This window comes from Loxodonta africana, chromosome 23, assembly GCF_030014295.1.
Source record: "Loxodonta africana isolate mLoxAfr1 chromosome 23, mLoxAfr1.hap2, whole genome shotgun sequence".
Lineage (NCBI taxonomy): Eukaryota > Metazoa > Chordata > Mammalia > Proboscidea > Elephantidae > Loxodonta > Loxodonta africana.
The window spans coordinates 33,430,657-33,443,724 of record NC_087364.1 but is presented as its reverse complement, the minus strand read 5'-3'; the positions used below and the strand labels follow the sequence as shown (position 1 = coordinate 33,443,724).

The 13,068-nt window shown below is 38.6% G+C and overlaps 1 protein-coding gene across 7 annotated transcripts in view; it reads right to left on the bottom strand.

Annotated features, from left to right (window-relative positions):
- Positions 1-13,068, bottom strand: part of PARP4 (poly(ADP-ribose) polymerase family member 4) — a 260,869-nt gene that overhangs the window by 101,082 nt on the left and 146,719 nt on the right. For all 7 annotated transcript variants that reach the window (XM_064275429.1, XM_064275428.1, XM_064275424.1 and 4 more), the window contains 4 exons: positions 6,768-6,863; positions 4,393-4,576; positions 4,027-4,183; positions 2,299-2,423 (listed from right to left, as the gene is read on the bottom strand). In XM_064275429.1, coding sequence (XP_064131499.1) covers positions 2,299-2,423; positions 4,027-4,183; positions 4,393-4,576; positions 6,768-6,863 — 562 coding nt within the window. The remainder of the gene's footprint in view (positions 1-2,298; positions 2,424-4,026; positions 4,184-4,392; positions 4,577-6,767; positions 6,864-13,068) is intronic.

The following is a 13,068-nucleotide window of genomic DNA, read 5'->3' as shown; positions in this document are numbered from 1 at the left end:
AGCAGTGAGGAGACAATGGGGGGTAGGAAAGTGTGTCTTGCTGGTTACCAGGTGCTCTGTTTCCTGCTGGGAGCTCCATGAAGCTGCTTTCCTGTGCTCCCTGTCTACCAATCTCCAACAGGAGTCCAAGATGGAGAATCCATGCTGCATTAGGTGATAGGGGACCTCCACATGCATCTCTCCTCACTCTCTCTTCTCTGTCAGTTTCTTCTTCTAGTCAGTGCTTGGCTGAGTTTTTTATCTCTTCATTTGATGCTTTGGGTTCCAGGACTGGAGATGTTTGTCTCTGTTTGACTTAGTTTTTCAGATCTTTGCTATGGAGAGACGGCGTAGTGCTTCTGTCTATGGTGCCATGTTGGCCAGAAGTATTCCTCTCATTCTCTCCTGAACTCACCTTAATTAGGCTTTTGCCTCTGCCACTCAACCAAAAATGTGTTTGTCAAGGTGATCAATGATCTCCTCACTGCTAAATTCAATGGTAATTCTCAGTCTTTATTTTACTTGATCTAGCAGCAATATTTTAAACAGTTGCTCATTCTCTCCTCCTTGATCGACTTCCCAGAACACCTGGCTGCTCCCTTTCAGTCTCCTTTACTGATTCCATCTCATGGTCCAGATCTTAAGCGCTGGCCATCTCTTCTCTTTCTACACTGATTTCTCTTGTTCTGATCTGGTCTCATGACTTTAAATAAAACATATAAATGCTGATGACTCCCTAATTTGTATCTCCAGCCTGAATCTCTTCCCTGAACTCTAGACTCATGTCTATACTACCTGACATTTCTATCTGGATATCTAAGAGGCATCTTACATAAACATGGCTAAAGATAAACTCCAGGTACTCCCCTCAACCTGCCCTCCTACTGTCTTTCCCATTTCAGTAAGTAGAAACACAATTTTTCTAGTTGCTGAGGCCAAAAACCTTACAGTCATCTTGACTCCTATCACATATTCATCAGCAAATCTCATTGGTTCTACCTTCAATCCACAGCCAGAATCCAATCACTTCTTACCATCTCCACTGCTAACATACTGGTCCAAGTCACCAAGTTCCTTGACTGAATCACTTTAGTTATATCCTATATTTGAAATGCTGCTAAGAGTGTTGCCTGGTGAGTTCCCTCTGCTCCCACAGTAACTGTCCTTGCCAAAGAGGAACTGCCTCACTCAAAATTACAACCCTTTCCCAGGGGCAACCCACATCTAATGACTAGTCTATGTGGCTAGTCTCTCTGCCAAATCCTGCCCCCTCCAATTCCCTTGCAGGTGTTGCTCCTAAGAGCAAATTTTCGTCTAGAGTCTTCTTTCAAGGGAACTTGACCTTTTTTTTTTTTGACCTAAGATGTCTCCTATTTGATCCTCTTCAGACTGTTCTCAACATGGCAGTCAGAACAATCCCATTAAAGCATAGATCCAGTCACATTAGATCACACAACTTTGCCAAAAATCTTCTAAAGGCTTCCATTTCACTCAGAGTTAGGCCAAAGTCCTATATTCTTACACAATCCTTCCTCCCCCATTTCTTCTCTGACTCAATTTCTTCCACTCTCCCCCTTCTCACTCAGCTCCAGCCTCGGTAGTTTGCTTAATGTCCTTTGACTACATCAGGTTCACTCTCACCTCAGGACATTTGCACATGCTGCTTTCTCTGCCTAGAATGAGTGTCATCCAGATAGTCACATGGCTTAGTGCCCCAACTACTTGAGATCCATACTCAGATATCCACTTCTCAGTGAGGCATTACTTGGCCATACTATTTAAAAGTTCAATGTCCCTGCCTCTTGTATAGTCCCCATCTGCTTGCTGATTTGATTTTTCTCCTTAGCACCATCACCAGTTACCACGTTATAGTGAAACTCGTGAGAGCCGGAATTCAATAGGACTGACTTGTTTTTCTGGGTCTCATAAGTTTCCTACCTTTGACAGGGTGCAGTCTTACCACTTTTCTATTGTTCATTTTAGTGGAAAATATTTGGGCTTTCCTTCTCTGACAGGTTTCTACCTTACACAGGTTACGGCTTTTGCAGGTTTTACTGTATATGTTTTACTTATTTATTATGTTTATTGCCTATCCTCCCAATAGAATACAGGTTCCACAAGGGCAGAGTTTTTGTCCTGTTCATTGATGTATGCCCAGAGCCTGGGACAATGCCTGGAACATAGCAGATGCTCAATGAACATTTGTACATGAATTTTGGAAAAGTACATACTTTGTTTAATTCATACAACAGCAATCAAATTTTCATTTATGATTTATGTCCATTTAGTTTAAATACCACAAAACCACAAACAGCATACCTGGGCTACGACGTCTATTATTCTTCCCTTGATGTGAACATCCTCAAGAGGAACTAAATTCCCAGAGGTATCCTGAAGACCAGCTCCGATGTTGCTGGAAGTTTTGGTATCTGGTAACTGGTAATCTATATATTAAAAACATTAATGTTAGCTTTTAAAACCATCCCTGCATGGTCTGTTTTTGTTATCTTGATTTTCACTCCTTCTCCTTCCCTTTATACATTATGTTATGACAACAGGACAAACAGCATTCTATGATTTTCAATAGCAAATTCTGAAAAGTAACTTAATTCAATTACCCAACCCGTTATCGTCAAGTTAACCCTGACTAATGGTGACCCCATGTGTGTTAGGGTAGAACTATTGCTCCAGAGGGTTTTAGATGGCTGATTTTTCAGAAGTAGCTCACCATGTCTTTCATTTAGCAGCCAAGTGCCTTAACCGTTTGTACTACCCAGGTACTCCACTTGGGTACAAGATCACAAGAAAAATGGGGGCAATATTTTCAAAAGACACTCTAGCCTTTTTAATCTAGAGACTTTGGGAGTCATCTTGAACACCTATAATCATGCTATTGCTTGGAAAAAAAAAAAAAAAACCATTGCCGTTGAGACAATTCCAACACAGAGACCCTACAGGAGAGAGGAGAACTGCCCCATAGGGTTTCCAAGGACTGACTGGTGGATTCGAACTGCCAACCTTTGGTTAGCAGTCATGTTCTTAAGCACTACACCACCAGGGCTCCCATTACTTGAAAGATATTGATTTAAACATACACACAAATACACAAGACGTTTTAAAAATATCTAAGTAAATGAACCTCAAGCATGAATCTAGATTATCTGTATACCTCAACTTGTATTAGTTATTATTATGTATTTTGCCATAAAAGTGTTTTTAAGCAACATGAAGCTACATAGACTTTCAATTCAAGAATGATTAAATCAAACTTCTAATATAGCATATTGAAAAGTGCTCAAGTATTATACTAGGTGATTCAGAAATATGTTATGGCTAACTACAAACTATTTTACCACACGTTTCATTTAATGACTAACAGAAAAATTTGAAGTCATCTTCTTGAACACACATGAACATATACATGCTGAAAAAAAAATTTTATAACAGTTAAAAATGTTAACGTGTTATAATTTTACAATGCTACTAATTAATATTATAATACCTTGAACTTACAATCTTGTATTTTCTGAGAAGCTATCATCCTCTCATACATCTCTCCTACTAATAATATATATATACCACACATCAAAATTTATGGAGTATCTTCATTAATCCCTTTTAACCCTTATAGCAACACTGTGAAGCAAGAAGCTAATGATCAGAAAAATCATGCAATTTGTCCAAGACTACACAACCTAGGAAGTGGCAGGGTTGACACTCAAACTCAAGGTTCCTGATTAAAAAATTATATCTTCTGTCTATTCTGCCAAACCCCATTATATTTTTTTTGCACTGTGCTACCTTAAATTTTTTCAACGGGTTTTAGTATTAGCTATCCTGTGATGCACAAGTTAAATGTAGGTGTGCTAATAAAGTAACATGTAATTTTGAGATCACTTAACCTCTCTCAAGCATCCTGGTTTTTATTTGTACAAAATAAAAAGGAAATATTTAGGCATGGGGTCCAGATTCAGTTACCAAACATGAAGATAAAACCCACTGAAAATACGATGTTTGAGTTCTATAAATGGAAAAGAAAAGTCTTACCTTCACCCTTTGAAAAACTTGAAAACACAGGTAGGTATTCCTCTAATTCAGTATTACCACAAGGATGAAAATCCTTTATCTGGTCTCCAGGAATGCAAAATTTAATCATATAATTCATTTTAATCTGATTGGTTTTATATACAACAAATTCATCATCCTAGGCCAAACAGAAATTAACAGGGTGGTAAAAAACAAAACAAACAAAAAAAAACCATTGTTGGCAGGTATTCTTATAAAACACAATTTCATGTTTACTAATTTAGGAAATATTGAATTCAGACCATACATATTCAGTCATTATTTACATTTAAGCATACCTAATAAAGGAGCAAAAAGTTGGCACTGTCTATTTCTTGATAAAAATACCTCAAAGTCCGTGATGACAGCTGCTGTTTGTGAGACTCCATGGACACTGTCATAACCTGGTGGGGCTTCTGTTAATGAAAAATCCTTCTTGTGTAAGTCCATACACTTCCCGAGGGCCACATCACAAATGACCAAGAGTCTAGTGCCATCTGTCTCTCCTGGGCATGAATACTTAATGCTTGTACTATATTTGAAAGGAAATAATACATATATATAATTTACAGTTACATATCTTTTATTTTCCATATAGGAAATATTGCTTAAAAGACTTTCCTGGTAGAACATTCCAAATTTTGCTGTTTTTTGAAATAACTCCAAATATTCAATTTAGAACTTTATTATTCATTTATTTATTTACAATTTTTATTTAACAAGCACATACAGCACCCTTATGTTGTGTGAAGCAGTGCTCAAAGCACTTTGTTCCCAGGGAGAGGTGAATTCTATGTATTCTCACAAATATTTATTAGCTATTAAAATATATGCCTTTTGCTACAGTAAAAACCAGAGTGGTGAAAGAGAAGAAAAAGAACACCTTATTTATTAGGAAAAAATGGATTTAATTCTCTGCATTAAAGTTCAAAATGACGCTGAATATTAAGAATCAATTAAAGGGAAAGGCAGCCTTTGAATTCTAATGAGGCCTTCTGAATCAAAATAGAAAAATAAAAATTATTTCAAATGGCATTCAACTGAACGATTTTGTTTTAACTCTCTTTGGGAATCAGTAGTATAAAGCAACTCTCATTATTACGAGCAACAGGCTAGGATACAACTTTGGGATCAACAGTTTTGGGACATATTCCTTTTTTTTTTTTTTTTAATTGTACTTTATATGAAGGTTTACAAAGCAAATAAGTTTCTCATTAAACAATTAATATACATATTGTTTTTGTGACACTGGCTGCCAACCCCAAAACATGTCAACACTCTCCCCTTCTTGTCCTTGGGTTCCCCATTATGAGCTTTTCTGTCCCCTCCTGCCTTCTCATCCTTGCCTCCTGGGCTGGTGTGCCCCTTCAGTCTTGTTTTGTTTTATATAGGTGGTCTATCTAATCTTTGGCTGAAGGGTGAACCTCTGAAATGACTTCATTACTGAGCTATAAGGGTGTCCCGAGGCCATATTTTTGAGGTTTCTCCAGTCTCTGTAAGACCAGTAGGTCTGGTCTTTTATTTTTTTGTGTGACTAAGAATTTTGTCTACATTTTTCTCCAGCTCTGCCCAGGATCTTCTATTGTCATCCCTGTCTCAGGGCAGTTGGTGGTGGTAGCCAGGCACCATGTAGCTGTACTGGACTCAGTCTGGTAGAGGCTGTGGTAGTTGTGGTCCATTAGTTCTTTGGACTAATCTTTCCCTTGTGTCTTTGGTTTTCTTCTTTCTCCCTTGCTCCAGACGGGGTTAAGACCCATGGAGTACCTTAGATGGCTGCTCACTCCGTATATTTTGTTTGTTTTTTTAAAGATCAAGACCAAAGTGTGCTGCCTGGCTGTCCTTAGTTCCATTTCCTATAAGACTTACACTTTTTATCTTTTGTAATTAATTTTCCCCGTTCTTCCTATAAGCCCTTCCCCTTCTGTAGGGTCTTTTCCTATAATATATATATATCATATAAAAAAAATAAATTAAATCCTTCCTATTCAACTCCCGATCCCCTTCACCCTGTCCCTTCTTTCTACGTATCCTTCTTCCTTTCTCACCCATACTCATGACAGGTGTCCAACCACCGTCTCTTCTTACTCATTTGCTGGTCACTTTTCAACCCACTGTAATTTGGCTCTTATTCACACTTTCCCACTGAAACCATTCTGCCAAAAATTACTGAAGACTTCAATGTGGTTAAATTCAGTTCACTGTACTATTACAAAGACAGATTTAAATGTTAACAAGGATACTAAAGAGGAAATATTATTCCAGACATATGTAGTTAATACAGAATAGATAAAAGTGTTTAGCAGAGAAGTCATATGGTGTAGAGGTGAAGATTCCTGGCTCTGGAGAAAGACTGACTGGAAAGGCTGAGTTCCATCTGTGTCAAACTTTAGCACTGTGGCCTTAGGCAAAAAACCCTCTGTGTCTCTCCGTTTCCTCATCTGTGATATGGAGATAATAATAGTACCTACCTCAAAGGGCTACTGTAAGGATTAAGTGAATAAGTATATGTAAAAGATCTCAAAAAGTGATTTCAAATGTAATTTTTCCAAATATTCACTACAGAAGACGTGTTTCTACAATATACTGAGAAAACTGGTTGCTTTCAGTGATCTGTTGCTTAGGTGAGAAACTCTTTCAAAAACAGTGAGAAGAACACAAGGCAAGTACTCAATCATCATTCCTTGGTGATTAGTTTAAGTAACATGACTACAAATATAACTAACCTGAGTGAATCACTGAAATATATCCCACTCCCAAGACTGCCGACGTCTGTTCTTTTTACACCATGATCTTCAACTACTTTGGGTAAAAGCAGCCCTCTGAAAAGAAAAGGGAACCATGATAATTTACTAAAAAAATAATCTTTTATCACAGCCTTGTAATTCTAGCAGAAACAGGTGCTATTTAAAACACATGAAATGAAAAGAAAAATGCATTTTAACACAAAGTGAGCTCCAGATACTATCAAAACGTAGTGAGCTACGGCTAGCTTCTCATCACCATCCTGAATAACTGTAGGCTGCCAGCCATTTTTCCTGCCTCTGGGCTCTGCCTACTTCAACCCAAACCCTCCATCCCCACCCCTGCACTCAGCAGCACAATGCTTTAAGCCCAACACTAGCTGCATTTCTCCCTTGGTCAAGAACTTATGCAGATTCCTGTTGGGCTTCTAGAACTCAAGAATTCTCTCCAATCAAACTGTAGGCCATGGTTATCTCTGGAAGATGGGGAAGGAAGACTTCTGCTTTTTATTATATAAACATCTATTGTCTAAATTTTGTGTTATGAACTTAATACAACTAATTTTGCAAAAGGTACACCAAAAAAGAGATGAAAATCAAACCAATTTTTATTACAAATATTTTTGGTGATTATGCCAGCTTCCCCACCTTTCCACCTATATCTCCATTCTCTCCTGACACAGCTCCTTCACAACATCGCAGCTCATGCCTGACCCTGTCTCTGGGCCTTTGCTCCTTTTGAATCTCACTGTTAATTCCATGAACATCATTTTTTTATTTATTCATTTTTATTGTACTTTAGATGAAGGTTTACAGAACTGGTTTCTCATTAAATGATTAATACACATAGTTTTGTGGCACTGGTTTGGTTGCCAACCCCATGACATGTCAACACTCTCCCTTCTCAACCTTGGGGTCCTCATTACTAGGTTTCCTGTTCCCTACTGCCTTCTTGGTCTTGCCCCTGGTCTGGTGTGCCCACTTAGTCTCGTTTTGTTTTATGGGCCTGTCTAATCTTTAGCTGAAGGGTAAACCTCTGGAGTGATTTCATGACTGAGCTATAAGGGTATCTGGGGGCCATATTCTCCAGGTTTCTCCAGTCTCTGTCAGACTAGTAAATCTAGTCTTTGTGTGTGTGTGTGTGTGTGTGTGTGCGCATGTGAGTTAGAATTTTGTTCTACATTTTTTTCCAGCTCTGTCCAGGACCTTCTATTGTGATCCCTGTCAGGGTAGTCAGTGGTGATAGATGGGGACCATCTAGTTGTACTGGACTCAGTCTGGTGGAGGCTGTGGTAGTTGTGGTCCACTAGTCCTTTGGACTAATCTTTCCCTTGTGTCTTTGGTTTTCTTCCTTCTCCCTTCCTCGAGATGGAGTGAGACCAGTGCACTATCCTAAATGGCCACTCACAAGCTTTTAAGACCCAAGACGCTACTCATCAAAGTACAATGTAGAATATTTTCTTCATAAACTATGCTATGCCAATTGAGCTAGGTGTTCCCCAAGACCATGGTCCCCACAGTCCTCAGCCCAGTAATGAGGTCCCTCAAGGAGTTTGGCTGTGTGACCTTCCATGACCTTGCCTTCAACTGGCTTCCCCAGTATTGTGTACTGTCTTATCCTTCACTAACGTTACCATTTATTTATTGTCTAGTTAGTGTTTTTCCCTCCCACCCCTTCCCTTCCTGGTAACCATCAAAGATTGTTAATTTTTGTGTGTAAACCTTTTCATGAGTTTTCATAGTAGTGGTCTCATACAATATTTGTCCTTTTGTGACTGACTTATTTTACTCAGCATAATGCCCTCCAGATTCATCCATGATGTGAGATGCTTTGCAGATTCATCATTGTTTTTTATTGTTGTGTAGTATTCCATTCTGTATATGTGCCATAGTTTATCCACTCATTTGTTGACGGGCACCCTAGGTTGTTTCCATCTTTTTGCTAGTGTAAACAATGCCACAATGAACATGGGTGTGCATATGTCTATTCATGTGATGGCTCTTATTTCTCTAGGATATATTCCAAGCAGTGGGATTGCCGGATCAAATGGTATTTCTATTTGGACATCCCTTCTTCAAGACCCATCTTGACACTTATTGTTGTTTTTGTTAGGTGCCGTCGAGTCAGTTCCGACTCAGAGCAAACCTATGTACAACAGAACGAAATGCTGCCCAGTCCTGTGCCATCCTTACAATCATTGTTATGCTTGAGCTCATTGTTGCTGTCACTGTGTCGATCCACCTTATTGAGGGTCTTCCTCTTGTCCACTGACCCTGTACTTTGCCAAGCATGATGTCCTTCTCCAGGGACTGATCCCTCCTGACAACATGTCCAAAGTATTTAAGACACAGTCTCGCCATCCTTGCCTCTAAGGATCATCCTGGCCACACTTCTTCCAAGACAGATTTGGTCGTTGTTTTGGCAGTCCATGGTATATTCAATATTCTTCGCCAACACCACAATTCAAAGGGGTCAACTCTTACTTTGGTCTTCCTTATTCATTCTCCAGCTTTCACATGCATATGACGTGATTAAAAATACCATGGCTTGGGTCAGGCACACCTTAGTCTTCAGGGTGACATCTTTGCTCTTCAACACTTTGAAGAGGTCCTTTGCAACTGATTTACCCAATGCAATGTGTCTTTTGATTTCTTGACTGCCGCTTCCATGGCTGTTGATTGTGGATCCAAGTAAAATGAAATCCTTGATGACTTCAATCTTTTCTCCATTTATCATGATGTTGCTCATTCGTCCAGTTGTGAGGATTTTTTTTTTCTTCATGTTGAGTTGCAACCCATACTGAAGGCTGTGGTCTTTGATCTTCATTAGTAAGTGCTTCAAGTATCTCAAGACTGTCAGTTTGTCATCTGTGGGGGCTTGTGTGTTGCTGTGATGCTGGAAGCTATGCTACCCGTATTCAAATACCGGCAGGGTCACCCGTGCAAGACAGGTTTTAGTTGAGCTTCCAGACTAAGACTAGGAAGAAGGACCCGGCAGTCTACTTCTGAAAAGCATTAGCCAGTGAAAACCTTACAAATAGCAGCGGAACATCTGTAGACTTATCACCTCTAAAATGTCCTACCTTTCCTTATTATAGACATCATCTCTGTCGTGCTGCACTCACCTTCCAGGTGCACTATAAATGCTACTAAATAAATCAATCACTCATCTTTCAAATTTAATGTACTTTTATTATAGGGATGTCAATCTCTATTTACAAAAGTCCACTTACAATGAAAATTCCTATTTGGTATATGTTCCATATGCTTGCAATTGACTTGCTTAAAAACAAATAAAACATTTCTCTGTATGAAAGAAACTTCAGAGAATCCTTTGGGGTTTGTCTTTACCCTTTTTCCTATGTGACTCTGTGTTTTTTTTTTTTTTTTCCTACTTGTTACGTGTCTGTATCTTTATTTTTCAACGGTTATAATTTCCTAGAGGGCAGAGACCAGATATTGGATTCCTTCCAGTGGTCTCTAGAGCAGTGTTCCTCCCCCAGAACTACAAGAAGGAGTTGAGATGGAACACAGGCTTCCTGAGTCACTGAGAATGCCCTCGACTTCAAAATGGAGGGGTTCTGCCCTGGTTCTCCTCTGTTCAACATTTCAATCAATAACTTTGGTGCGGACAAAGGCCGAATGTAGATCAAAATGCGAATAACTTTATGCTAAGAAATATGTAAACACATCAGAAGGCCATCAGATAAATAGATCGCTCAATAGGTTGTATCCATGGGCCAGAACTAATAAGAGTACATTTAACAAGGACAAGTGAAACGTCCTACACTTTAGATGACAAGAGCTCAACAACAACTGCATCAGTCAGGGTGGGGAAGAAAGTTCGAATGAGAAAGGTTTAGAGATTTTATTGGACCACAAGCTCAATGCAGCAAGAGTTAACAGTGCAGTGAGGCTGCCCAGGGAAGGCTGCCTGAGCGGAAGGGAGATGAGTCAAGCTGTGTTTCCTGCCAGAGAATCCCAAGGTTTAGCGCATGAGCAAGTATGTAGATAAAATTGAGAGTGTTCAGCAGAAAGTAGCCAGAAAGAAGAGAAGTTGAAAGAACTGAAGTTGCCTAACCTGGAACAGAAAAGATTTAGGGGAGAAAAGATCACTGAATTAAATCCTGAAAAGGCAGACATTAAGAAGAGAGATGACATTTTTCTGTGTGTGTGATCACAGGGGAATGAATTAGAACTACAAGATGAAAGTTACAAGGAGGTAGACAAAGAGGCACTTTTAAATAGTCAGAACAACTGGAAAATAGACGTGCTGCCTAGTGCAGTGCATTCCCTGTCATGGGAAGGATTGACATTGAAGCCACTGGTGCAGTTAGTTAGAAAAACTTATGTTCACTATCTGTCAAGGCAAAATATATCCTTCATGTTCCTGTTTTTTATATTTTTCATGTCCTCATTACCTGATTTCTTTAAAATTTTTCTTGCTTCCTTTCAGATCTGCACTGGTAACCAAATATTGTTTTCTTGGCTAAACCTTATCAACCAGTCCCTCTTAAAGGGTACATAAAAGATGAGACCCAACTTCTTGAAAAGTAGGGAGCTATTAGAGAGTGAGAGTGGCACAGAAGATAGCAATTTTAGGTTACAGGTTAGGCTTTAAAGAGTTAATACATGTGCACAATAGAAAATCCACTAAGCATAAATGGATAGATAGCAAGAAGTAATCTCCTACCCATGGCATCCAGTACTCCAGTCCCCTCCCAGAAGTCAATACTGTTAGCAGTCTCCAGAGAGATTACCTTTTTTTCTTTTTAAAATGCTGTATTATAGAATATTTCATACATACACAAAAGTAGCGAAAATGTTATAATGAACCCTAAAGTACCCATTACACAGCTTCACAGTGATCAATTTCCAGAAGTATTATTTACATATATATGCAAAACACACATATGTGTTTCTTGAAACTGACCATATCTTAGCGATCACATTGTATTAATACATATGCCTCATTCTATTAAATGACTATTCCTTTGTCTGGATGTATCAGAATTATTTGAACTAGTCCCAGTAAACAGACTCTGGATGGAAATTTGCTACTACAAATAATGCTGCAATGAATAGCCTTGACTACTACTCATCGTTTTCCTCATGTGTAAATATATCTGTATGGTAAAATTCTTGATGGATCATAAAACCAAAAAAGAAAACCAAACCTGTTGCCACCAAGCTGATTCCGACTCCTAGCAACCCTGTAGGACAGGGTAGGACTGCCCCACAGAGTTTCCAAGGAGCACTTGGTAGATCTGTACTGCCGACCCTTTGGTTAGCAGCCACAGCACCTAACGCCAGCAGGGTTTCCAATGGATCACAAGGGGTATACATGTTAACAGTTGTTTTTGTAAACTATATTTAATCTAACTGGCTTATCATTATGTTACAAGGAATTGAAAAACCAATCAAGAACTATGTAGAAATTAATCAATAAATTTAGGACTGAAAAGAAGGAATCTTAGTAAATGCTTATGTCCATACACATCAATACATTTAATCATTCTTGTTCTACCATTTGATGAATGAGTCGTATAAATTAAAAACTGGCAAACCACTTACTAGCAGTGTGTACTTTGTGAATTTGGCAGTTCCTGTTAAATTGCCCTTGAAGATGTGTACTAATTTTCAATTCCACTAGAATGTGTGAAAATGCTTGCTTCTTGCCAACACAGTGCATTATCCAAACTTTTCCATTTCTGTGACTGGTAGGTGAAAAATGGTACCATGCTGTACTTTGCATATTATATTTAAATTATTTTCAGTGATACTGAACACCTCTTCAAGTTTTAAAAGTCATCTATACTTCCTTTTCTGAAGTGTTTATGCCTATTTTTCTAGGGCATCATACCATTTTTTTTTTTTATCTTATTGATGTTTAGGTGTTATTGTTGGTTGCCACTGAGTTGGCTCCAACTCATGGTGACCCCATGTAGAACAGAACAAAACATTGCCTGGTTTTGAATCATCTTCATGACTATTGGTATGCTTGTGTCTATTGTTTTTGCTGCTGTGTATTCTGAGTGCCTTCCAACCTAGGGGGCTCATCTTCCAGCACAATATTGCACAAGTAGGTACAGATCATATATTACAGAAATTAGCTTTTTGTTGGAGGTAAATGTTTTTTTACAGTTTTGTCATCCAAGTTTTGGCCTTGTTAACGATTATCTTAAATTTTCATTGTGATAATTTTTAAGCATACATAAAATAGAGAGAACAGTATAATAGTATAATGAAAGATAGTATTTTATGATATGTAGAAAGTTTCTGT